This window comes from Zosterops lateralis (assembly GCF_965231275.1).
Source record: "Zosterops lateralis genome assembly, chromosome: 5".
NCBI lineage: Eukaryota > Metazoa > Chordata > Aves > Passeriformes > Zosteropidae > Zosterops > Zosterops lateralis.
In genome coordinates this window covers 49,877,320-49,904,533 of record NC_139766.1, presented here as the reverse complement: position 1 = coordinate 49,904,533, position 27,214 = coordinate 49,877,320, and the positions used below count along the sequence as shown (strand labels likewise).

Sequence of the window (27,214 nt, the reverse complement as noted above, 5' to 3'; positions counted from 1 at the left end):
TTTCTTGAGTCTGAAACACAGAGGAGTAGTAACTTAGCAACAGATCAGGTGGTGGGACTTGGCTGACCTAAGGAGGCTGATGGAAGAGTCCCCAGGTGAGGAGGAGGGAGTTGTAAAACAAAAGTGGTTGAAGTCGTGAGGTTTGGAGAGGAGAAGAAAAGGAAACATATTGCCTTAAAAAGGGGAAGCTGGTGCCCTTTTCTCTAGAAAAGCTGTGTGTTGAACCTCTGACCTAGCCCCAAGGAATGCTGAAATATGGCAAGGAATTTGGAGTGCAGTAGGGCATGTGAGTGTCTGTTGTTTCACAGATATTTGTCCTTTTTTTATGTTACTTCATTAGGTAAAGAGCCTAGACACCTTAAAAGTTTTAGCGATTGTATGAAATTTAAATTGTCCCCTTATGGCCAAGGTTGGAGCTTGTGACAAAATAATGCCTAAGGAATGACAGGGTTTCAGGAGCCAGTCCTGCACCTACAGCCCTCACACTGCAGTCCTGAGAAAGGTGTAATAACCTGTCTCTACCAAGCAAGAGCACCAGAGAAAGAAACTGGAGGTTTTGTAGGGATCTAACAGATTAAACCAAGCAGCCTAAACATTGGGAGACACCAAAGCAAAGATGTGGCTATCTGCCATAGGATATAATTGAGACCATATAGCACCTTGTATAAACAGCTAAGAATTCTAGTTTTCAGAAAAGGAGCAGAATTTGATTCTTCTTTTGTTTATTAAGTTGTGGGGCTTTTCAATACCATACATTTCAGATTCAGGGTTTTTTTTCTTTTTAATCATCCTAAAGTATGATAGGAGGAGAAAAAGAAACATTTTCTCTCTGTATTTACCGGAACTGGTTTTTATATATCTGCAAGGATAAAAATGCAGGGAAATGGTGTCCCTGTTGTGAGTCTGAGTAAAAGATAGCATGCTTTTCTTCACCACTGAAGCAATTTTCCAGTGCTAATTCTTGGTTTTGGAAGAGGAAGTTTAAGTGGGGATGTTTGTGGTTGACAGAAGATAAAAATGGCATCAGTTCTCTGTGCAAAACTTGTTTGCTTCAGTGGGCGTTGGGGCATGACTTGTCTACTTCTCTCTATCTGTAGGAAGTTGCCTCCCTGTGTTTATACCACTGGTCTTTTTGTTGGTCAAGGAAAGGTCTGCTGCTACTTTTTATTTTGTGTGCACAGGATTGTTCTTCTGCATCAAACTCAGTCAGTACATCAGGATGGCTCCTTTACTGCCCACTAGAGCTCCCACAGGATTTTCTTATTTCTGGTGTTTCCAGTTCTTTCCCAAGGTATTTCCAGCTATCTCCACATAGTCTCAATGTCTTTATTCTTTTTGAACCCCACAAAAGAAACAAGAACCCTGTCTTCAGCTTGGTCTGCTAAATATGAAGGACTGGGGATGGCTGTGCTGCTCCACTGATGTTTAAGGAATTACTATATTTTTTAAAGTACTGCTTGTAACACAGGAACTGTGTATCTTCAGCCACAGATGCCACAAGTGGTGTCATAAATATCCCATGTGTGTACAAACAAAACTCTCTTTTCATATGAAGAGCATGACCTATCTAACTTGCCAGATTTAAGGTTTGAGAGTTATCTTCTCTTAAGACTGTCTGAAGACAAGGCATAGTATTCTGACTATTATGTTGAAAAGCAACATAGCTTGGTTTGAATGTTATTTTTTCTTGCTTTATAAATCACTTTCTCTTTTTTAATTGTTCTCCTTTTTGTTTCTCTTTTTCATTTTCTCTGGTTTTGGTGGCTATTTATATTTTTCTGGGAAATCTTTCACTGGTTTGGGAAATTTTTTCTCTTTTTTTGTCATTTTCTTTTTTCTTATTTTTTCATTTTCTTCTTTCCTTTTTTTTTTTTTTTTTTTTTTTTTTTGAAAATGACTGAATGACTGTTGCATATTGATTCCAGTGTTTAAAACACTGCAACAGGTGACAACAGTGACAGCTTTACTACTGAATATAAAGAAGAATTAGGCTTACTGAAATATTTTTACCATGTAATTCAGTGAAAGCCTGTTCATATACACCCCATAGAGACTTTTCTGTGGCTTGGGTATTCCACAAGATGTGATGATACAGATGAACTTCTGTAATTACAGTGCATTAATACATTCTCTGTGTTATTTTGGAGTATGCACAGTATTTCAGGTTGTGATATCTATATTCACACAGATTAATTTGACAGAAAACTACAATGAAAAACACAATGTCTTTGAAAGACTGGTACCCTTGCTAGATGCTTTGTGAAACAAAAGGTTTACACAAAGAATTTATCTGGCCACTTTTTCTGTTCCAGCTATATAGGACATTGCCTTAAAATCTACTGGGCTGGTAAAGGATATTCTGGTACATTGATTAGATAAGAGACCTTCAAGGCACTAAACATGAGATAGCTCATCCCCTAAAATTTCATTCTGTTGGTCTTAATATGTTTCTCCTTATCTGCCTCCATTTTAACCCAATGGGTGCATAGCTTGAGTGTGAGTTTTGGGATACAGAATCCTGTGCTGAGAACCGTAAGGGCAAATTATTTGTTTAAGCTACTCAAGCTGTTTGGAGGCAAAAAAGCCTCACCCCAAGCCCTTTTTGTGCCAATATTTGGAGTTCTGCAGAGCTCTAGTTTAATCTTCTTTTTTTCTTACATTATCAAAAGCAATTTGGATGTTGCACATTTTTTTTTCTAAACTGTACATTTGCATCTTGAACACTGATAGTGTTTTATTATATAAGGCAATCAAAAGGTTAAACTGGTGAAGAAGGAAAATCTTAATGTCCTGACTAGTTCAACAGCTGAACATGTAGAGCAAAATGAAGTGAAATATAAAAATGTAAATAAAAGCTGTCCCTAAAGCTTCTAAATTGTGCATTTCACTGAATCAGGTTGAAGAGTCATAGTTGCTCTTTCAGTGTAAAGACGTGGGTTATGGTGAAGAATACCATCATATTTCCTTAAATAATCTTTTCAGGTAACATTTCTTTTCTGTCTCAGATGAGTCTTTTTTGTTAACTTTGGCAATTTCCTTGGTATACTACAATGTAAAGGTAGTATTAAGTATTAAAATTTCCTCTCCCTAGAAACATCAATGCCTTGTCAACAAGTTTGTCATTCATCTATTAAGATTTTAACTGAGTGAGTAAACAACCATCCTGAGTTTCTACAATGGAGGACTAACGATGTAGAAAAACCTCAGTTCAGTCTCTTATGTTGAATCATTTGTTGGTAGATACTGAGTTTGGTACCATGTGTTTGTCCGCTTTCTCATCCTTCTCTTAAACATTTTATTGCCTCTTCTGTTCATTCACATCACAAACCTAGGTCACAGAGGACCCCATTGTTTCCAAAACTGTGCAGGAGAGAGGTATTTTTTTATTTTTTTTTTTCCAACTTTGCCTTCTCTGATGGTAAGGGAAAATGATGTGAGGTGTGTGTCCCTTGGGCTATAGAGTCCTGTTCTATGATTTGCTTTTTGCAGCATGCTGGCAGGTTATGAGTCATGTACAGATCTTGGGAAGAACTTCCCAAGCAAGAGAATCTGCTTGTATGTCAGTGCTTTTCTCTTTTCTTCCAGATGTGCCAAATCACTGTCATCGTTAGTGAAATGCCTTTTAGTGAAGTGTCAAAATTTAACTTACTCTTTTGATATTCCCATTGCATCAGTCATACAAAGCATTTGTATGACTGCAGAACCTGCTGTGCTGAAGGGAAGACATCCCATTTGAATTAATAGTGAAGAAAATATTAAATCAGCTGGGGAGTGCTCAGTACTTGTGAGCTTGTTTTCCTTTATTAACCTAAACTCTCCTAAAGTACAAGAAACACAAGTGCAATAGTCTCAACCACCCCAGGGTAAGAAGTGTGGACAGATTGCCCATGGAACTGCAGGCATGACCAAGGGTCAAAGCCCTGAATTTTCTGTATTCATAATCTCTCCCCCTGGGTGGGGTTTGCTGCTTGCTAGTTCAACAGGAGTTAGCCAGAGCCTGGAGCTCCACAGTGCAGCAAGTCAATGAATTCATGACTCAGGCCCCAAGGTCGTTGTTTATCTCTCAATCTGTACCTCTCTCTTCTGTCAGTCTGTCCTGACTACCTTGCTGCTGAAGCAGAGACGGCCTGGAAATTGCAATTTTCATATTAATCTCTGATGTGATTTCCTATTTTTCAGGAATGTTTAGGTATTTTAAACCAGTTTGTTAAAGCAAGACATTTGGTCTTTTGTATTTCTTTCCTCTTAGATCTCAAAACAAAGCAAAAAAATTACTATTTTTTTTTATTCTTGGGTTCCTCAGCATTCATCAATGCAACAATTCAAGCAGCACTCAGAACATAAACCTTTCAAGCACTTTAGGCAGGAATGGAAATCCCAGTATGAAATACACTTGGGTCTTGCTGGTCTTCATATTCTTTAAACTGTAATTCCCCTGCAATAGCATTGTGTCTTTTTTATAGTTTCACTAAAGCTTTTGAATTTTAAAATATATTGAATTTAAAGTTTTCAATTCACACTGTTCACTCATTCCTCTTTAACCAGCCAAGTTCTCTCAATGTTCCACAATTGCCTGCTGTGGCAATAACCTCCCTTCAGCATTAGAGATTATTTTAAAATAAATTCACAATAAATCCAATTTCTAAACATGCTCAGCATCACATGCTGCTGCATGAAGTTACACCTACTGTGAGTTTGTTTGGTGAAAGGTGAATATCCAAGATTTACCCATCACAGGAATTGCATGACAGAGTTATTAGATTTCCACAAAAGGGAATTTACACTCTAACAGAGAAACAAAAAAATAAGGCAGGACACTAAGCAGTCAATTGAAAAAAAATACGAGTGCTATAGGCAACAGGTAATAAATACAGGGCCATCTCTATCTCTTTTTAATTTTTTTCAATTATTATTATTACTGCTTGCCAGAGTAACCACATCTAATAGGTCAGTTGTGACAAGTGACCTTCAAGTTATAGTTGATAGCAGTAGTCCGTTTGTAAATTTTTTTCCTCCACAGACCCATATTTGTAGGTGCATTGTATAGATCTTTAGATTCAGACATTCTTGCTACACTGTTACACATATTTAGGAAAAAAAAATAGATGGTAGAGCTTCATGTAAAATGTCACAGTCCCTTTGAGGCTGACACACATTTTACTACATATGAAGATCTGCCCCAAGAGTGTTGCCCAGCATGCACATTCAGCAGAGTGTGCACAGCATGACTGTGGCAGAGGCCTCAGGGGAAAGAATAAAACGGGACTCCTTTTGTAACTGGCTGCTACTCTTCTTCCATCTGCTGCTTGTGTCCTTTCAGCTCCTGAGTTCTTGTAAAGTTACCCAGTCTTTACACTCAATAGCTACTTTCTCTGTGGTGCTGGGGACAGAGAAGATGAAGGGGAATGAGTTAAAAACTGTTTGTATGTCCTATTAGGGAAAAACAGAAATTCTCTTTAAAAATGAAAGTGAAAAGGTAGAATCCAATGGCTTAATACTAGCCTGCTTAAATTGCTTTTTTGTTATATAGTGTGGTATTATTCATAGTAGTGGCTACAAGGTGTCTGAAAGAGAGATGGGAGCAGGAAAAAAACCCAGTCTACTAATGCATTATATCCAAGGTTCATTAGCATCTCATTTTACAGCAGGTGTGTCTGCATAGTGCAAAGCTTGGCCCACTGCTGTAAATTATAAACTTCAGTAACTGCACTTCTGGATCCTGACTGTGGATTAGAAACATGTAATGGACTGAGCAGGTAATCGCAGTAGACTAACGTTGCTGGTATTAAATAAGAACATGATGCTGTAGGAAACCCCACACTGAGTGTCAGATGTAGGTTGTTTTGTCCTTTTTCTCTCGTGCTTTAGTGTTTTCCCACCTTGGCTCTTTTTGTCTTTTGCTTCTTGTCTTGAGAACTTAAAGTGCTCACTAAAAAGGTAATATCTGAAATCTGTATTCATGTCAAGTTATAATCTTGTAGTAGCTGCCATTAAAATGGTTGTCAAGTACAGTTTTAGTGAGCTGTGCTTGCTAAGCATTTCCCAATACTGATGTTACTAGCATAGAAGCAGGCTGATTACTCCAGTTTAATTGGCTCCCCCCACCCAAAATTGAGAAGAAAAACTGTTACTCACTTTTTTGAAAAGAAATTACATAGATCAGAAATTACATACTTGTATGTCTTTATGTCTCTCTTGAAGCAGAGGTAGGTCTCAATGCATGTCATACCATCAAAAGTGATTTTTATGGCTTTTAGCAGGTACTCATTTACTTTCTGCAAGCAGCCACTAATTGTATTTGATTCATCAGTCAGGGGACATACTTCTTTCGGATTTATGGAAAACACTTATATTTGTTTAGTCTTTCCTCAAGTGAGACAGATTTTATGATATATGGCACACAATTCAATGCCTTGTGTTGTTCAACCCATTTCATATAAAATTCTGAGAGGATACAATGCTGAATTTATTATTCTGCTTTGGGGGATTACATGGAAAGCAGTTACAGTTGAAATCAGGCTGTGGTGAAGATGGAAGGGAGGCAACACCATAGGTCAATAGGTTGTTCTTGTCTAGGGGCAGAGACCCCATACCACAGCAGGTTTCATTAGTGTGTGTGATCCCAGGTACAAATCCCATAGATCTGCTCTCTGAAAGAACAGTTACTGCTCACTGTTAGTTTGTTACTGTTCAGTAAGCAAAGAAACCTAAGCAAACTAGGTATTTTCCTTAAGATATGGGAGCATTTCAGAGAGAAATACCATATAAAATAAAACAAATAAACCTTTATTTATTTCAGTAGCATCTTCTATTAACTCACATTTCATGTGGTATAATTTTTTGCTCAATCATCAGGAGTTTCTCTTCATAATCAACAAGATGGTTAGAGAAATGAACCATGTTTAGATCCATTTAGAGTCAAGCAAAAATAAGAGAAGGATTTGAAAACTAAATTCTGCAAAGGCAAATTTTTTTATCTGATTGACTAGGGGTGTAATTTACATGATACCTATTTCAGAGGGAAAAAGGTTTACTCTTCTTTTACATTTCTTATATTTGCCTTTTACGTTTTTCCTGTTTTTGTTTATTATAAAGTGCCTGATATTACCACATGTTGTAGCATTGTTTTCCCACAGAAGTGCCTCACTAGATAATTTTTACTGGTTTTGTCTATGGTCTATTTTTTTTAATAGACATAGTTGAATGCAGTATAGGTAATAACTACTTATTTCAACTGCTTTTCTCATTTTTTAGCTTAGCTATTGTTTAGGAATGCAAAGATTTTAAGAACCTGAATATAAAAACCTGTATCTGAAAATTCTGACTATTGTTAGCACATGTATGTGTAACATATTTTAGAAATACCATGCTATTTCACAGATTTAGACACTTTATCCTATTCCCCTTTAATTCAATATATTTTTAAAAGTTGCCTAGATAGAGCAAAACTCCTGCTAGTTTCTGTAAAAGAGGAAAAATTTCTGAGTGTTTACCAAGATTCGGGGCAGAAGAGCAGAATCTCAGAAATCAGCAGAGAACTTAGAAATTTCTGTTACTTGAGTTCAAATGACAATATTGTGACTCTTGGAATCTAAAATGGAATTCTCATGCAAAATACATCAGCTGCTTATATGTTAGGGTAGCACTCTGCAGTGTATACATAGGAGACAGTAGAAAATGAGGAGTGATGATGTATTGATGCTGGAGAGCCTGAGACCACTGATAAATCATAAATGTTCTTACAGGAGCATCTATGCAACTATCTAAAGTCTGGCTCATGACATCCGTGTCAGCAATCTGGAGCACAGGGCTTTGAAACAAACAGTACTGAATGTTCTTTTCCTCAGCCAGACCATGCTTTCCTCATTACATGAAAAGGAGCTGAAAGTTGCTTGGGCTGTGTCCACATTCAATGCATTTACCCAATGCATCCTCTTCCTTTTCTTCCAGATAGTCACTGATTCTTTCAGGAGCCCAAAATAGCATTTTTTTTTTACTCTTCTTACTTAAGCATTAGCTGATTAAGATTACTTAATTTTAAGCCTTCCTCAAATGTTGCTCCTCCACTTGCTCATTACACTTTCAAGTGTGTTTTTGTCTAGCTGTTACTTACTCTGCAGTATTTGAAACATTTCACATTCCTGGATGATATTGTGATCAACCAAAATGTAATTATGCCTTTACAAAGGCAAAATTTCTACCTGCTTATATAATTTGCTAAGACAATTGAAGAGATTTTCAGATCCAATGACTTTTTCTTGTCTTGGATTTAAAGAAAAAAAAAAAAAAAAAAAAAAAAAAAAGCAAAAAGCAGCTTCCATATGTGCCATCTAGGAGAAACAAAAGCAGAAATAAAGAGGTATGAGATGTAAAATTCTGTTCTATTTCCTGTCAGTCAGTCATTTAATTAATCTTCAACCTCCTCTTGCACTTCCAGGGCATCTATGAACTCTCCTGCGGCTGAGAGTGTATCAGTGGTTACCACTGGTTCCACAGGCAGTGCTCACCAGCAGAAAATTGTCACTTGAAATTAGTATTTTAATGACCTGATCTCAGCAAATATAAAGCAAAATCTCTCAAGCACTAAAGAAATAAGTGGAGGGAAAATTAACAGCTGTAAAGTTCAACAGATGGATGGTCAGCAGGTGCTGGCTTGGCAAAGGAGTGGAGCTGGTTCAGGTTTTAGTCCTGCAAGCTGCCACAGCTCTTAGGGACAGGGCCTAGTGGAACTTAGCAGTGTTATGTTTATGGTTGGACTTGATGATCTGGGAGGTCTTTTCCAACCTAAATGATTCTGTGATTCTCTCTCTGCTATGGCTCGATCTGCTAAGGGAATGATAATTTAGTAACTACACTGAGAGTTCAAACAGTGTAATCACAGTCATCAAGTGACAGAGAAGCTCTCTGGAGAATGGTTATTGCTTTGCCCAGGAAAAAAAAAATCAGAAAAGCAAGAAAAGAATCTTACCCTGCTAGACTGAAAAATTAACCCGTGTGAAAGATGGAGTGCTTTTGTGGAGTTTGCAATGATTACAGAGCCTGTCAAACAGCAGTGGATATTTTGTTCAGCAGAATCAGTACTCTACAAGATTTGAAAGTCTTTCAAAAATTGTGTGGGTGTGTGAAAAGTGAAGTAACAAGAATTGTCATTAAAGAAGAAATGAACTAAAATGAGCTGAGGAGAAATTTTATTTTCAAATGTTCAGAAGAAAAATCCCTTGCTACTCAGTAGATAGATTAGAGAATAGCATAAATGCGCAGAACAGGGAAAGTGAGCACAAATTCTTCAAATGGAGAGTGCAGCAATTCGATTTTAAAAAAACATATTTTTGTATATACCAGTAAATTTAGTTGTGTGATTGGAAGTCTCCTTTTGTTTCTCTTGCTGTAAATGTTTCTCTCACAGCCATCATCATGAAGGCTGTATAATAATAAGTGAACAGCTATCAACACACCTAGCCTTTGGGTCTTTTTTGTATATTTGTTTCCCAGTGGGTGTGAATTCCCCAGAAACTCAGTGACAAGCAGGAGTTTAAAAAGTTGCAGAAAGTTTGCTATGTTTTGATAGACATGCATACAAAGTAAGTGTGAAATTGCACAAAATAATGTTGCAATTCGGGATCAGTTCAGGGATGCTGATATGCAGTGCAGTAGATCTGCTTGTGATGAAGTCAAAGCAGACATGCAAATGAAATGGTTTAATACGGGAGCCCAGAAGGAAATTTATTTAACATTAAATAGAATATTTCAAATTTAAAAATTCCTTTTTTGCTGTTATTAAAATTCTGAGCCCAAAGTTGGGTATTCATTGATATTTTAATTTGTTTCGTTTCTTAATATAGTACAAATCATTTGTTTCAGTCATGCATTTGCTCCAGACTGATCGTAAAATCATTAGATTTTGGCAGTGAAGCATTTTATTTCTCATTTATTCTATGTAATCTATCTTTGGTAGTTATGTACATTTTATGCACCTTTAGCATAATGGAATGAGAACTCTAGCATTTTGTTATCTTTTGGTATTGCAGAAAACATGGTAGCAGTTGAGAGTTCTGACAAATTTCATGCAGAGGGAATTTTACAAATTACTGTGAATGTCACAGTATTATTTTTACTGTCATTCTGTGTCCTTGCTTGGTTTTGTACCTTATTTACTATGTGTTTTTTATGTTCTAATTTGTTAGGATTAGTGTAATCAGCACATAAGTATTCTTGTCCACCAGATCATGTGATACTCCTGATTTGAATTAACATGAAAAAAGCAGAAGGTGTTGGATTAAACTGAAACCCATACAGATAAATGAAGCAATTATGCACACACCTATGACCCCAAAAAGAAATCTGGGAATGATAATGCTGCAGTTTTACACAGCAGGAACATGCCTTCAAAGGATTCAAAAATCTTGTGTCCTGCTCAGGTAGAATCAGATGGGAATTTTAAAGATCATCTAGTCTAACCCAGCTACCACGGGCAGGAACATTTTCCATTTCCAGATTATGTTGCTTAAAGCCCTCTCCATCCTGACCTTGAACACTTAAAACTGTTGGGAATTAAAGGCTTAATGGATGTAAGTCAAAGGCAAAAGGGGATAGGGGTCATATATATTCAAGATTCAACATTGCTGTGTTTATTATGTCCAGATATCTAATAAAAAGCCACATGATATAAGCAGCTGTGTGAGGAAGGTGTGAGGGGTTTGAAATAAATTATGACTGCCTGCTACTCTGAGAAATCATTCTGAGTAATAGATCAGTCATTGCCTTTTGTTCCTAAAATGAGCAACTTTATTCAAAAACAAGTACTCATGTTAAATACCTGTTTTTTTTGTGGTCTGACTTCTGTGGCACACATAGTTTTAAGTCAGTTGCCTCTTGCCCAGCTGGTTAATGGATGTTAGTGACACTGTGAATTCCAACAATTCAACAGGGACAAGAAATTGTGGGAAACATAACATTGAAAGGCATCAGTGAGAAAGTCCCAGGGACTTCTAATGCCCTCACACTTTACCTGTAAACAAGTAGAGCAGGGAAGAGTCTTCTTATTCTTTTCTGGGAGTTGGATGCACTGATCTCTCTGGCTCAGCAATGCTGCTGCATGTGCAGCTCCTGGGCACAGCCTGAGATGTGCATGAATGTGAAGTGTGGTGTGGGGCTGAGGCTCTGCATTCTTCTGTGCTGAAGCAGAGGCCAAAGCTGTCACCTAGCTGGGCAGCAGGGTGGAGTACACAGGGCTGGATCAGCCATGCTTCCTGAGAGGGCAGATTGCCTTGCATATCAGCTTGCTCTGACACATGGGGAGCAAGCAGACGGCAGCAGCAGTTTTGGCTGGAAGGATAATATATCCTGTTCTTGGCTTTTTCTAAGATAAGTCTTGCTTATTTCAGGAGGGCAAATTCAAGTGTTTCAAGGGCTAGATTCAGCCCCTGGGCTGTGCAGTCCACACTGCTTTAAACCACTGTCTGTTTCAGTATTGCATGGCAGAATATGTGCAGGAAAGCTTCTTTCCACCACTGTTCTTCCCACCTGCCCAGCTTCACAACCAGGTTGGTTTTTGTCTTGGATTGTAATGCTGTATTGAATATTTCATTGTCCTTATGCTTTGGGGTTTTCTCATGTTTTTTTCCAAGCCTGAGTTATCAAGCAAGCTAATAGGGTAGTAAGGTGTTTGACATTAATAAAGCTAGTGAACAACAATGTTGGAGCTGTCCCCATGCATGCGATCAATTTTATGAAGCTCACTTTTTCAGTCATTTCTCCAGGTGCTCATACAGGACCCTGGAAAAAATGAGTCATAAATACTTAAACACTTTCAGTACTTTGATGAATATTTTACATTGTAGAATATGTGGATATTAGTAATTAATGCAGACTTGAGAGTTAGAAAAATTTTTATAACCAGAGTAGCTGGTCACTAGGCTCAGGGAACTGAATGAAAGAAAAGTGTTTGCCAAATTGCCTGCTTGCATTTCATGAAGAGCTGAGAGTGCAAATGAAAAATATTTCCTACAGTATACTAGTTCTCACCTCTGCATTCTGGAAAGCTCTGGCAGGGCAGTGAAAATGGGCATAGTGTAGGCTACACCACAGTGAGGGTGGAAGAAAAGGAGCAAAACTGTGAAAATAGATGCCAAATTGAAATATATTCCTTTTGCTCTAAGTTGCCACACCTAGAGTGTAAGCAGCCAGTGCTGGAAGGTCTGAGGAGTGGTATGAGCAAATCATCTGGGGCAGGGGGAAAAAAAAAATCCAACTTCTATGTCTCAGTCCAGCTTCTCTGAAAGCAAAAATATTAGAAAGCAAATCTGGTATGCCTATGACAAAGAAATGGAGGAAACATCCAGCCAAGGAAAACAATTTCTTCTGTCTTGAGGTCTTGAAATGTCTTACCCTATTTACATCCCCTTTTCTTCTGTGCTTAAATTCACTCCCTGTGGGAGGACATTTTAGTGTGTTGGTGTACCAGCACATAGGCTTTTTGCTGAGATCCAGGTCACCAGCAACTGCCTGGAAAGGAATAGAGCCAAAGACATTATCCAACAAGTTTTTAAATGCATCGATAAAATTTGATATTTTAAAGAAATGTCTAGAGGGCTCTTTTCTGTGGAAACAAAGAAGAGGAAAATCATTGAAGTTATCCAGACAGGGTAACCTTGGTGAGAGTGATCTAAGAGATGTTATTGTATCTAGTTTCTATGACAGGAATGAAAAATAACAACATAATAACAGCTTTAATTAAAAAAAAAAAAAAAAAAAAAAAAAAAAAAAAAAAAAAAAAAAAAGCAAGCATATCCCAATGCATACTGAAGGAAAGGTGCAGAACAACCTCAAGTAGGAGAATGAAATCCACAGGAAGTAAAAGCTGTATCAGGTTACTATGGTCAAGATAGAATTATACCATAGACACTTAAGAATACTGTGAGAAAGACCAAGGCACAACATGAAATCGGCTAACAAGAAATCAGAATTAATAAGAAATGTTTTTATAAGGATATTTTTCAACAATTCATTATGAAAATGGAAAGGCTTATTAATTCATGGCATCCTGGTTCTTGTACTATTTGGTACCTTATTGGCAATTTAAATAATAGAAAGATTTTTGAAATTTCTTCCAAGTCATGATCCAGTGTAGTGATTTATGAGTGGGCACACTTTTAATACAGTTACATGAAATTTTGAATTGTTTGCCATTCACATCAGCTTCTAGGTTTTCAAAGCTGTTGATTTTACTTTTCAGAAAGGACTGTTTGCCTCACTGAGATATGCACTGAAGAGAAAAAAAAAGACAAAAGGTGCTGGAAGAAAAAGTGCGAATGAGACCATCTCCTCTTCTAGGTTTTCTTCTCTAATGATATTTAGAGAAAATACTTTCTTTGATGCCCTGACTCCAAACACATAGACATCCATATACCTACTTAGTTGGTATCAGATACTTGTAAAAGTACTGTTGAACTTGGATCTGGGCTCTACATGCTCTTGCTGTCTTTCTAGCAAGCCCATATAGATGTGGTAGCTTTAACCAGCATTTGACAATTTGTTTCTCAAAATCCCAGGAGGATCAGGGCTGCAGATCAGCAGAGGGAAAGGGCAGCTGCTGGAATCTTTCAGACTGGCGCATCTCAAGGAATTCACATGGTAGAAACTGTTTTTTCCTGGTGATCAACACAGTTTCAACTCCAGGTGACTGGCAATGTTATCTTGTTGCTGAACAGTGAGAAGAGGATGCCTAAAACTGTGTCTGTAAGACAGCCATGTCATAGTTGTCCTCTGCTCTGAAGTGCTGAGCTACAGAATAGTGGGAGACAGACAAATGAGCAATGCATCTCTTGGCAGAACTGCAAACTTTGAATGTTGGGAGTAGGATAAGAAGGAATGTTGTCGTGACATGTTATAAACAAATCAGGCAGCCAGATTTGTCAGCCTTGCCAGAATAGGCCTTAGTGTGACTGGAGGGTATTTTTGGAATGTCTACTTGCAAGCCTGAATTCTAACAGGCAGCTGGAAATGCCCTAGAATCCAGAAGATCAAATTGCCCTACACAAATCAGAAATTCTTACTTTGTTTCTAGAAATATAAGGTATGGATATATTTTAGATATATCCACTTATATCTTTTACATGAAGGCTAATGTGAGCTGTGATTGATATATTAACCTGTGAGTAACTGTTTATAAATGAAGTGCTGATATCCAGATGCTTCTTGTTCTTGCCATAACTTGATACAACATCACTGTTGGGTTAGATTCCTCTGAATTCTTCACTCTTCATTACAATAAGGTAAATGCACCTAATTTCAATGGTGTCAGCCCTTGCCAGTGTGGATGACTCTGTTTCAGGTTAACAAGGAGAAAATCTTTCAAAAATGTGCCTTGCAAAGATGGCTCTTCAGAAAAGCATTGTAAAAAATGCTGATAAGATGGTTATAATAATTTTCCTAATGAATTCCTGAGTAAGGTACGGAGATAAATCAGTTCAGGCTTCGTATAAGAGGAACAGCTTTGAAGCTATTAAAAAACTTTACCTTTTTGAAAGTCAATTAATCAAGACAGTTAAAATACATAAGTGAAAGAAAATTAGGTATCTACATTTTGATGTTGAGAGGTGGCATTTAATCTTAGGACTTGAAATTTCAGTCTCTCAGAGGACTTTCAATGCATGCCAGCATTCCTGTTGAATGAGGTGAAGAAATTATTTTGCTGAGTCATAAACTAGTTTCAAACATTCAGAGCTCTTTTCCATAGTCTGTTGTGAGCAGTTTTGTCCTGAGAGCAACAACTTTTTTTCTTTTTTTTTTTTTTTTTTTTTTTTTTTTTTGGTAATGCTGGTTTTCAGTTAAGCTAGTCCTTGCTTTGGAAGGTGGTTTGACATCCATAAGAAATCTCTAGAGTAAATCAAAGATCCGTTTTTAACCAAAGAGGCTCAAATGGCTTGGAATTTCAGCTATGCTACTACGTTCAAGTTACATGACCCAGCCAATATAAAAGACACTTCAAATTTAAAAAGCAATGGGCATTCATTCAGAGCATCATGGCAAGGTTTGCAAGCTGAGCCATGGCATTATTCCAATTTAGTTATGTTGCTTTGCATTCTTAAATTAGGACACTTTCCACTGCCTTTGGAGACACTGCACAATTTTCAGCTGCATGGTGTCAACATGCTCAGTGTCAGAGGAGACTTCTGTCAATAATTTATTCATTATATACATTTTTTTTCTAGTGTAAACATATTTAGTTAAAGACTTTCCATCTGTTCAGCTTTTCTGTGTCTCACAGGTCCAGGAGACTTTTAGAAAGTGTAGTCAGGGGCTAAACTTCTGAATTGCATCCTGAATTCCCTATGACTCAGCATTATCAGTGGAGCAGCTATAAACTAGCAGGACAGCTGACTTTCAGTCCTCTGACACATTCAAATTTCACCTTGAAAGAATTTCCTGGGTGTGGTACTTCAGTGTATAGCAGGAGAACTTAATATATCTAGATCTCTGCTTGCTTGAATTCTTCTACACACATCTTCTATTCACAGAAAAAATATCAAAGTCGTTTTTTTTTCCCATGATGTACACTTACATTTAGCACATGCAGGCCTAAATCTTTTGAAAATAAACATTCTGAAAAGCCCTAACTTTGGGGCTTTTGAGAGGTATCCTGTTCTTGTGAAGCATAAAGGAACTACATAAATAATAGGGAAGTTTAAGAAAAACAAGATTCTCTCTCTGATGCACATGTTATATGGGCACAGGAGGCAGAGATGAATCCTCTGTTACTGAAGTTGAGTATGGCTGTGTAAAGATCCAGGTGTGTTTGTAAAACAGCAAAGCAAGCCAAGGAGGCACCTATTGCACCTATTCTCTGGTGGCTGCAATATCTTCAGACTAGTAGTCAGGAGATGGCTGTGTAAAACAGCAGCAAGGAAGAAGGTGTTCTCAGTTCCCCAGAAAAACCTGCTATTTCTCAAAATATTTTCCTCTTTCATGCAGTGACAACTCTGTCCCTGGGCAGTGGCTGTGGGTGCCAGGAGGCAGCAGGATACTTGGAACAAACTTCTTGAGAGTCTGGCATGGGGTCCTGTGCCATGCAGAAGGGTGTAACTGTGTATCAGTTCTTCCTCATGACTTCGCTGTCCACTATTCTGCTTGTAATTAATCTTGCAGTCTAGATGATATATGGACCATGCTGTTTCCCTACCTGTTTTGGGGCTGGCGTATTCAAACCCCTGGAGTTAACATTTTGTGATTCAAAACTCCTGATTAATTATTGAGAGCTCCATTTGGTCCTTAGAGGATAGTTTCATATCACACTTACATGAGAATCAAGGTCTTGCTGGGTTTCTTTAGAAAAACTGATACTTTTTGAAATTTCAGTTGTTTCAGTTTTTAACAAATGTGTGTACTATATTCTAGACAGCAGAACTGTCTGTAGTTGTATTACAGGCTTGCTTTGCACTGGTGAGCAGAAGTTTGTACCTCTTCAGCTTGAGGAAATACACTGATAATGTTTTAGAGAAACCGATTGTTCTGACCCTCCTTGGGCTAATTTTGCATAGCACTGTGTGAACATAACAGCTTTCGAGAGGAACAAAATACCACTCTGCCACATTTGGTCACTGAGGTAGAACTCCAAACATGCTTTGCAGTCCCATTTCTGGTTTTTCAGTGCACACATGGCTTTTGGTACAAACCACTGTTCGTAATGAGCTCCCCAGAGATTTCTTGCACCCTTGAGCTCCTCAGTCATGCCCTATCAACTTCATGTTTTTCTGTTGCTGATCTTTCTCTTAATCTTTGAGTGCTTCACAGCTAGGAGCAGAGTTGGGAACTGCCTGGATGGCCCAGCAAAGTGCAAGGGAAAGGGAGAGGTCAATGTGCTTAAATCCTTTCTGTGCAAACTGGGTGTTTAGTGTCAGAACATTGTGTCCTTTCACTGTGTCACAGTCCTTTTGCCTGCAATGTGTATACCACTACATGGCTCCAAATGCATGACGGTTCTGTCTTCACTTTTCTCCTAGCAGAATGTTTTGTATTATATCTATGGCAAAATATGAAGGCAGGAGATGATGCTACTAAAACAAATACTCTCCTTTGTTTTTCTTTCTAGAATTATGCAGCAAGTAATTTCACTAATTGCAAGGAGGAAGTGGAAGACAGTGAAACTTATGAGCTTATGTTAGGCTCAGAAACTCCACCAGCCATGAGTAAGTCATGTTGTTAGTCAGCTTTGTTGGTACTGGTCAAATGAATGTATTGTGTGCTATATCAAATGAATAAGTTCATGGGCAGAGAGAGCAAGTTACTCTAATACTTTCGGTTTCCACATGTTACTGCAATTTCCAGGGAGGGCAGATGTCCTAAAAGGAGAAGGAAGTTGAGAGATTCAGTTGGGATAATAAAGTTCTTGCTCGGTAAGAGAGACCTCCATGCAACCACCCTTCCTTTTGAACTCTGGAAATTTGTGATCTCCACTCTGAACCTAGAAAACTGCTGAATTCTCCAAGCTCTCAGAGAAGAACCTTCATAAAAGGAGAAGCACTGCCTACAGGTGCAGTTAAGTCCTGTGTGGAGACACAGCTTTTGACAACAAAAATTTGACATTTTGCAGCTTGATGTTCCTACTTCCAAACATTGATTGGTGACAAGCCTGTTGATGATCTGTGCGGTCATATGCATTCCCCTTGAAAACTGCAAATGCTTGTTTGGATTTACCAATGGCATATATTTTGCATATATCTTACACTATCATGGATTTATGAGACTAAATTTAATCCTCTTTTTATCTTGTTGACAATTTTATTTTTTCAACTGTCTCATACATATGAAAAGGATGTTTCTTACTTGCTAAGTTCAAACGGGTTGCTTTAGCACTTAGAAGTAGATGATAGACACTGTGGAAAAACAGGTTTACTCTGATAAAATTTTCACTGCCTCTGTCACATTGTATATGGGAACAGCTCAGGGTGAACACCTGAAAAAAGAGCATGAATTGTACCACATTAGCCAGGTAAATGCCCTAACCTCCCATTTGAAACAGTGGTGAAAGGCAGGCATCCCCAAAGGAAAACTCAGAATGGAAACTTACCTCAAGGACTCAGTAAAGTCTGCTGACAGATTGTGTAGTTTACTCTGTTACATTACTGAGGTTCACTACTAACATTTTGATGCTGTATAGTGATTAAAATGTACACTTTCATGTCCTTCCACTTTGTTCTTGGTCTGTGGGTCACTAGAGACAGAAGAGCTCTGTTTCCACGAGTCTACAGTCATGTATCCCATGGACAGTGTCTATTTCATTTTAGAGACACTCAAATTAGCACCCAAATCCCATTGTACAAAAAGCAGTAACACAGATGTGTGAGCTACGGCTTCATTTTGCAAAGTGTTGCTGCTTTGAAAGTCAGGTAATAGAAATTCTGGAGGCAGGGAAAATGTGTGTGATTTCATTCTGACAGCCACTCTAGAAAAGTTTAACATTGCACACACAAAGATGGTGTGTATCAGAGTAGCAAGATACAATGAAAACTTCCACTGTTGATTTAGTAAATATTTAAAAAGCTCTTCACTGATAGTATGAATCTGACAGCTTTCCTGCTGTATCAGTTCATAAAAGTTTTATTAGCCATTGTGTTGCTTCTGTAGGAATCATTGAAACAAGAAATGTTTCCAGATGGCAATTTTCAAATGAAATAATGCTTTCTTTAATATTAAAAGCCAAGCAGAACTCAAGGGATCAATATGAAATTGGATCAAGATGTCAACAAGAAGTCGAGGTGGATGCAGAAAAAAAGGATGACCTAAAAGGCAGCAGAGAGGAGACAGAATATGAAGATGAAGAAGAGGATGATTCATATAGCCTTCACAACAGTCCTAGGAGTTTGTATGCCAATGTAGGGGATGAGCTCAAAGAGAGCAGGAGAAACTGCTTTTTCTGCAAGAGGCCACCCCCTCCTCCTCCTCGAAATCTGCCTGGCATCCGAAGACAGGACAGTCTGCACAACTCATCACAAGGTACGATCTTGGGAGGAAAATAACACCGGATACAAACATGTGCACGGGCAGACAATGTGCTGCTGTAGAGATTGGTTTGATCACTTCCAGCAGTAGCTGGGCAGGATGGCCCTAATACTACAAAGCAAGCTTGTGCATATGAGGCTCTAATTCTGCAAAACAAGCATCTGCATGTGACCTTTGCTGCATCAAAATACTCATGACCAGGTTTGTCAGGTAACTCTGTGGTATGGGCTGCTGGGTTCAGCTTTTCCTCACTCCACCTATTCCAAACCAAATAGTGCATGGTGTACTGGATTTACAAGAGATGCTTGGAACAAAGATGAAGCCCGTATTTTTGTCAAGTTGACTTCATTATTTACCATTTTAAAACATTAAATGCTATCATGACTTAATATACAAATATTTAATAATATTTAATATACGGCTTGAAGTTTCACAGGTAGAATGAGTAGAAAGTGGCCATGCAGAGAGAAGTAACAGTATCTTATTACATTTTAGCCAATGTAGTTATTTAGAAGTAAAAAGTTGTATTGCAGATTGAAAAGAAAGGTGGAAATTCTGACAAATGCTTTGCCTTTTTTTCCTTTTTTTAAATACGTCTGCCCCAGTGTAAGAATCTAAAATTTTGTGTTGCAGTTTGATTAAAATGATGAGAAACTCAAAGTAGTATTGCATCTGTTTCAGGAGGGGTGATCATCAATTTTTCTCATTGGGAAAAACAAGTATGCAAAATAATTCCAGCTTAAAATCAGTTTTAAATAGTTGCATGGGGAAAAAAAACCCTTCTTATTTGTCATAGACACTGCTGATAAGTGTGCACACAAATTGCTTTTCAGTTTCTCCACAGCTTATTACTGTTAACTCTGTTTTCAAACGTGGTGTAACCTATTAGAGTCTTAAATTACCATCACCAAGCACTCTGATGTTCACATAATTAGGCAGAAATAGCTTGCTATAGGTAGGGTTTTATCCTGTGTTCTGCTGTGCAGGAAAGAAATGGCTTTAGGTAGAAAGTCATAAGTGAATTCTAAGATAAAAAGGGGCAGAATAAAATTAACATTAAAGGTGTGTTTTGCTTCTCAGAAAACACTCAACTGCATGCTGAGTATAAATGAAGGATGTGTGTAGAAATGAAGGATCAGTTTTGGCACACAGGATTTGTTGGTGTAGGTTTGTTATAAATGCCTGTCTTGGAATAGTTCTTATATGGCTACATCACCACAGTAATGTGACCCTCTCTGCCAAAGGCTCTCTGTCTGCATGTGGGTGCAAGCAGAGAAAGTTTCCTGGTGTCCTGTGCCAACTCCTGTGCTGGTAAAGGAGAGTTCATCTGAAAATGCTCCTGTGGGAATAGTAAATATAAAACATGCTCTGAATTATTCTGTGTTCAGCTGTGTGTTTTCATCACTGGGAAATGGGGTATCAGAATGCCTGTAGATGAGGATGATGCTTCCTTTCAAAGAGGAGCTGTAATGAGTTACTGCTACATATTTTCAGCCAGCTGGTTGCTTTTAGGAGTTGCTGTGGAGTACCCCCAAGGCAAGTCCTCTCTTCTTCAAGTTTGTGTTTTGGCAGCGGCTTGAGAGTGCCCCCTGTGGGAGTTGAAAGAAAGAATGTCCTAGAGAGGAAGAAACAGAACGTATACACTAACCTAGAAACAAAATATTATTCATATTATACATGGCAGGACTATTGACATAACTTGTGATTTTAAAACATGTATCTTAGCCACAATGCGTGTTAATAGTACATACTATTATTAATAGATCCCAATAACAAATATATCCCACTTACAAATGTTGTTTAGCTCCTCTGAACCCATAAAGAGGTAATTCTTTAAATAGCAGGAAAAGGATTGAAAACACTGGTAGTGACCACAACTGAGTTTAGCAGATACACAGGCACTAAATTACAGCACAAGGGAAACATGAGTCAGTACAGGATTTCCAGGCAGGTCTACTGTTTTTGCAGGAAAGATGGGTAATCATGCCAAGGAAGATATAAACAATTATAGGAACAGCAGCCTGAGTGACAGCTTCTAACTCTTAGCAGTTTGTGGATGCTTTAAGGCCAATCAAAACAAACCCAGGTATTGGGGATACCTTTTAATGTTGTAAAAGGCAAAAACTAGAGAAAAGCAAGTTCTGAGTAATTGTACTATGAAATATATGAAGTACAGGGAATACAGAGAGACGTACATACAGATACAATACAGAGGAAATTTTTGGAAGGGAGAGCTTTGGATAGCCTTAGCATAGATTGTAAGATGTCATACATTTGTAAAGAGCTTTTCAATTTCTTTTTCACCTTGGCCTACAGTAGATCTGTGAAGCCCACAAAACCCAGTGGGATATTGAAAAGTTAGGAAACACAAAATCCAACATTTCCTCAATTAAGTTTCAATTCTTAAGTCATTTTTGCAACAGGTAACAAACAGCTTAACTTTCCATATTGCCAAGGGCCACAGGTACCACTTACTTGGCTTAACCATGTTAGTTATAGTTAGTTATATGTTGGTGTAACTCTCGTGAGAGCAACTGGGGCACCCAGTATTTCTGCAAAATAAATCCATTTATTTTGTGGCTAATAAGCATCTACATTTGATAATCTGATGTGAAATCATGAGGAGGCCCTGAGGTTGGAATTATTCCTTTGGGACATCCTATCTACTGAGTTAGATGATCAGAAGCCTCCGAAAATGAGAATGCTTTACTTTAGAAGTGAAATGAGGTCTCTGAACTACTTTAGGAAACCCTAAAGCTTTAAGATAAGTCGTAATCTCATCTCTTTGCCCTGTATATGCAACAGAATTCCTTCCTTTTTCAGAGAGGAATTTTGTGATGGACAGGAGTAAAAGAGAACAGGGTGATGGACTCACAGCTGCATGCTGCAGAGAAGACCAAGGTACCTGGGAGGAGTACAGCGAGGAGGAGCACCCCTACACCTGTGTGGCACTGGATGAACGTGTGTACGACCTCATCCTGGGGCAGGAGGAGCAGGAGGAGGAGAAAAGGAAGCACTGCAGGTCCTTTATCATGAACAGGCCGCCAGCCCCTGCGCCCCGGCCTGTGTGCTCGCCGGTCAGAGAGGAGAACACTCCCTACATAGTGCAAGGTCAGTGCTGCTGCCATGTCAGTATTTTCTGGGAGAATGTAGAGTCTTCTCTTGGTCTCTTTGAGCAATAGCACTTCCTAAAAGACTAAGATCCCTGTTCAGTAGCCTTTGAACCAACACACTGTTTCAGTCAACCTATTCTCGCCCTTCAAATGAACTGAGAACATCTCTGAATAATTTTCAGTTTGCATCAGAGATAGTATTGCAGTTTTTATTTAGCTTTTAAAAAATTATGGCAATATGGTAGAAAATGAAGAATCACTGGGCTAGCTGTGAGTGTATCCGTTAGAGCAGTGCAATGTAGAATATGCCATTTGAAATGCCTTTCTTTCCAGTTTCTTTATCAAAATGGTTTTACTTAAGGCTGAAATCTCTCTCTTAGATTTTTTTTTTTTTCTGACAAGAAGAATTCTCTTTTCTGGGAGAAATGTCTGTGTGAAGATTCCTCTTTCAAATATCTTTTCTCCAATTAGAGATGCTAGAAATGGGCATCTCTAGGTAGGATCATTATATTTCTTGAAGGAAAAATTATGTCCTTTTACCACTTCTATGAAAACTGGGAAAGCTTTTTGAGCTGTTTTGAAGGGATTTCAGAAATCTTTGTAATATAATTCAGACTGAAACCAAATTTAAAAGTAACAAAAGGACTTCAGTGAATACTGCAGAGATCTCTTTGTAAGTCCCAAAATCCATCCTGCCTGCATCTCCAGCATCTTCTACAAAAGCCTGCCAAGGCATAAAAATAGGTGGTAAAAAAATAGGCTGTCAAAGGACACCGTTTGATTGCTTACTTCGTGCTGTGCATGTTTTACACTAAAACAGAATTAATACTACCCAGAACATCTTACCAAATACAGAGTAACACCTCCTCTTTCATGCCTATTTCAGTCAGTGGTTTCTTTTCTTCTTCCTAGCTAACTCTCTTCCTCTAGGCTGTGTAACTCCAGGTTAGGGCCAGAATGTATGAGCTAATGCATTCATCATTTAGTCACTCTTTCTTCAGCATATTCAGGAGGTGTAAGTATGAATCATTACAGTGTAATCCAAGAATGGATGGGTATAGGGGGCCTGTTACAGCTACAGAAGTGATGAAATGACTGCTCTTACTGAGGTTGCTAGAGCAGTGTCTCAAATCTTGGTCCACTATCATCATAGATAAGCCAGTGACTTGGAAACCCTTACTGAAGATGCTTTATTTGGGAGATTGCTTTTGCTGTCTTTTTTTGCACTGAAGTTTTTCTGCTTTGTTTGTTGGCTAAGGCAGACATGCTATCAGAGGAACTGCTCTGATGGGGCTGTGGTTCACCATGTGTATATATTCATATGTACACACACAAGATTTTTACCTTTGCTTTCATAAGCATGTAGTGGCAGACAAATTATTTTCCAGTACTTCTGTGAAATCAGCCTCTGGCTCATGTTCTTTTGTTTACAGAACACATGAGGAAAAATGGAAACACTTCAAGAAAGCTTCAGCTGACCACTCAGGTCTCTGTTTTCCTACCTATCCTGCTGGTTCCAGACCTAGAACATCTATCTCATTTTTGTCCAGGGATTCCTGAGATAGCTAGTAAAATTTTAGACAGAAAGGATATATCTTCAGCTGGAAGATTTTTTTCTTGCTACTTGGATTAGCAATTTTTTCCTCCACATTGTTTAAAAAATTCCCTCTCCAGTCCAGCAACATCCCAATTTCCAATTTATTATTTTTTGACTGCTTATATTTGATTTAAAAAAAAATTGTTTCATCTGTATGAACCAGAAAACTTCATTCCAGTCCATCATTAAAATCTGCATGTGTCTGCAGCCCTTCCTTTATAATTTTAGCAGTGTAAAATACTCTAGTTATGCATATACACATTTTTCATCCAGCAAATAAATTGATGATGGTTTAGAAGGTTGTTTTCATCTATTATATTAAAAAAAACATCACAGATATTGCAAAGTCAAATAATCTCATAGTTAGAATTGAGGTCGTTTTACCCTTTCTCCCTGCCAGGAACATTACAATATAGTAGTAAGTAGGTAGCCATATACAGCTATTTATCTCAGATATTTTTTTTCTATTCATCTAGTGTTTAAAGTGGGTGAGCATAAAAAAAATTCAGTGTTTTTTATTCTCATTTTGTTTAAAATATAATTCATGCCTGCTCCTAGGCCCCCTGGGTTGTTTCAGACCCTCCTATTATAAACCCTTTGCTTCTGCATCCACTGAGTTTTGGGATGCCTAGTATGAAGTAACTGAGATTCTTGAGGGGAACAGCATTACATAACACTTTACTCATTCAAAGCATAGACACCATTGATTTCAGTGGCCACTATGAATTCTCAGAACTTCAAATTAAATCCTTACTGTGTCTAGTCAGTACTCTGATGTCAGGCATTATAAGCTGGATTTTTGCCTTAAATGGCTTGTCTGACCTTTGGCCAGGGCTTTGTTGGAAAGAGAAGTCTCATCCTGCAGAGCAACTTTCAGTTACTTAACTGAGCCATCCTTCCCTCTTCTGTATTTCTATTTGCTAAATACCTTTTAATTTATCAAACAAATTATTTAATATCCCTGTGAGGAGCAGATTGTCTTCACTGCACAGTTCTGGTTGATCTTCAGAACTGTTCCCTTTTGGCATTCAGTAAGACACAGGTCCCGTGGAAAAACAGAATGGAGTACAATGTGCAGAGGGGGGCTGTGTTAAGGCTACACATTTGCTCACAAATGGATCCCCATGTACTTTGGGAGTTCGTGGAAAGCTTCATGCCCCAAAGATTGCAGAGGCTGGTGTGATAGTGCCATGCAGAGATACAAGAGGAGGATTTTTTTCTTGCACTTTATGTACCCATAGATGGGCTCACTTATTTGAGGAGGAAGTAAGCATTACATAGCAGAAATGCCTTTTGCCTCCTGGATTGCATGCAGGTGACTCTTTTAAATTAATTTTTATATCCATCTGGAGAAACCAAATGGCTGAGTTTCCATGAGTGCTTTCACCACACATTGACTGAAGGCCATGACATTACAACACAGTATCATCTCCTTTAAGCCAAAGTGGTGGTGCTTCCATGAGAATAGTAACAAAGAAGAAAGCAAACAAATAGCTTTCTTTGTAATAAGCAGCTTTGAAACACATGGAATATCAAGTTTACACTGGGCAGAAAGCCTGCTCCCTGTAGATTACTCCACTTGGTGTTCTGCAGAACAGGATAGGGAAACTGTTGATCTATAGAAAGCAGACATGGGACTTGACAAGAGTCACTTTCAGAGCGTGATCTACAGTTCAAAACTTAGGCAGTAAACACTCAGTTATGCAAGTTGTCATAACTGAACTACCACAATTTACAGTTTGAGCATCTGCCTTGAATTTGCTGACACATAAATTCTGGGAAACATGGGGGAGTTGAAAGATTTAAAACATGACTGTTCTAATCGCTTTTACTGAGTTTCATTTACTATACTTTCAAATTTTAATGAACATTCAAACTGCTGTATTGAACACTGGTAAACAGACTGCATTATTAACAGAGAGTACATTTGTTCTTTAATTTAGACCACTGCAATGATTTTATCTTGTGTATGAAAGGCTCATCAACCAGTAGAGCTGCAAATCGGTGCCAAGTAGCTCATTGTCCAGATGGTGTGCACTCTTACTGTGCTCCCTTACCATTCCTTAGGTGCTTAGTATTCCTCTGAAGGTTATTTCAGTGTTTTGTTCAATTGTCTGCTGCCAAAACAACTGTTAAATAAACATCTGAAGGTGTTGTGTTTTCAGTTTAGAGTGCACTTTTAATGTTCCCTATTGATACCAAGTTTGATTGAGCTGGAAAACAAAGTCCTCAGCATAGTTGCAGGACAGATGTATGAGTTTCTGCAATGCCCCTGCCATTTCTGAAGCCTGACCTACTAGGATTCCCTCAAGGTTAAGGATTACATTACCGTCCTGGTTTAATCATTTACCTCTCATCACAGACCACCAGTATGAAAGGGTTTCTCTGCAGCAAGGATATCTGCTCTACAACAGCATAAATTCCCTAGGCTATAGCCTTTATTTCTTTGCAAATCTCTCAGAAATCCTTGAAGGAATCTATTTCCCTTCTGTGCACTGAAAACATTTTACTATTTAAAGATGGCTGTTTGTGGGACCTCATCCTAAGGTTAAAAATTAGAAGTGGAAAAATATATTTTCCAGTTACTGTTCCAGTGGAGAATAACATTCTCATTGCTCATCAAAATCACAGGGTATGCAAAAGAAGTAGCATCCAGTGGATATTTTTAGGGAAGCAGAATATCTCACATACAAAGTAGACAGCATAAACCCACTGAAGTGAATAAATAAAATCCAGAACAGAACTGTTAGTGTCTTGGAAAGTTATCAGGCTGATTAGTGGGGAATACAGTGATCACATCCTGAGTCAGTAATTCTTATTATGCCAATTGTTTAAATGCTCTAAAGCAGAGGTTTCTGAAGTGAAGCCTCAGAGGCCATGCAAATTGCAAAACATTTATGTCCCACAGAGGGATTTTGTAGTACTCTCCTACAGTGAGTATGAAGTACTGCACTGCAGATGAATTTCATTATGTATTCCTAACTTAAGGGTGTTTTTCCATGAATGAAATACTAGGAAGCACTGTTTGGCTGACAGACTGTTTTCACCAACCTGGTTGGGAGTGGTATACCAGCTTCATCCACTGTCTTCAATCAGTCAGATTTTTTGCTATCTGAATTTTGGTAGATTGAAACAAGTACTGAATAAAGTGCACAGAGAAAAAATATTTATGGGATGCTGTCTGGTTGCAAACGAAACTGCTCCGACTAGTGTATTCATAGTAAAAACATGTATAGAGTCTTTCTCCTTTCACTTTTCGCTAGTCAAGAAAAATGGGGCTAAAGAAGTATATTGAGATTTTACATGCTGGAGCAAATACTCTTGAGTATATCACTGGAGTCCTTCCAGCTTCCACGATCCACTAAGTTAAATTTCTCACAAGAGCAGAGGTGTGAGAGTTGTTTTCATTGTGTGTGGTACTGTGGTACACAGTACACTAACACCACCCTCTGAGCAGCACCTTAAACTAATCACTGGTGCCTCTTCTTCTCAGTCATTCTTTACC

General features: G+C 38.2%; 1 protein-coding gene across 1 annotated transcript in view; it reads left to right on the top strand.

Moving 5' to 3' along the window:
• Nucleotides 1-27,214, top strand: part of BANK1 (B cell scaffold protein with ankyrin repeats 1) — a gene marked incomplete at its 5' end in the record, with an annotated part of 117,090 nt that overhangs the window by 73,704 nt on the left and 16,172 nt on the right. The window contains 3 exons of the mRNA XM_083861087.1: nt 17,090-17,186; nt 18,697-18,993; nt 21,823-22,110. Of these exons, the coding sequence (XP_083717213.1) occupies nt 17,090-17,186; nt 18,697-18,993; nt 21,823-22,110 (682 nt within the window). The remainder of the gene's footprint in view (nt 1-17,089; nt 17,187-18,696; nt 18,994-21,822; nt 22,111-27,214) is intronic.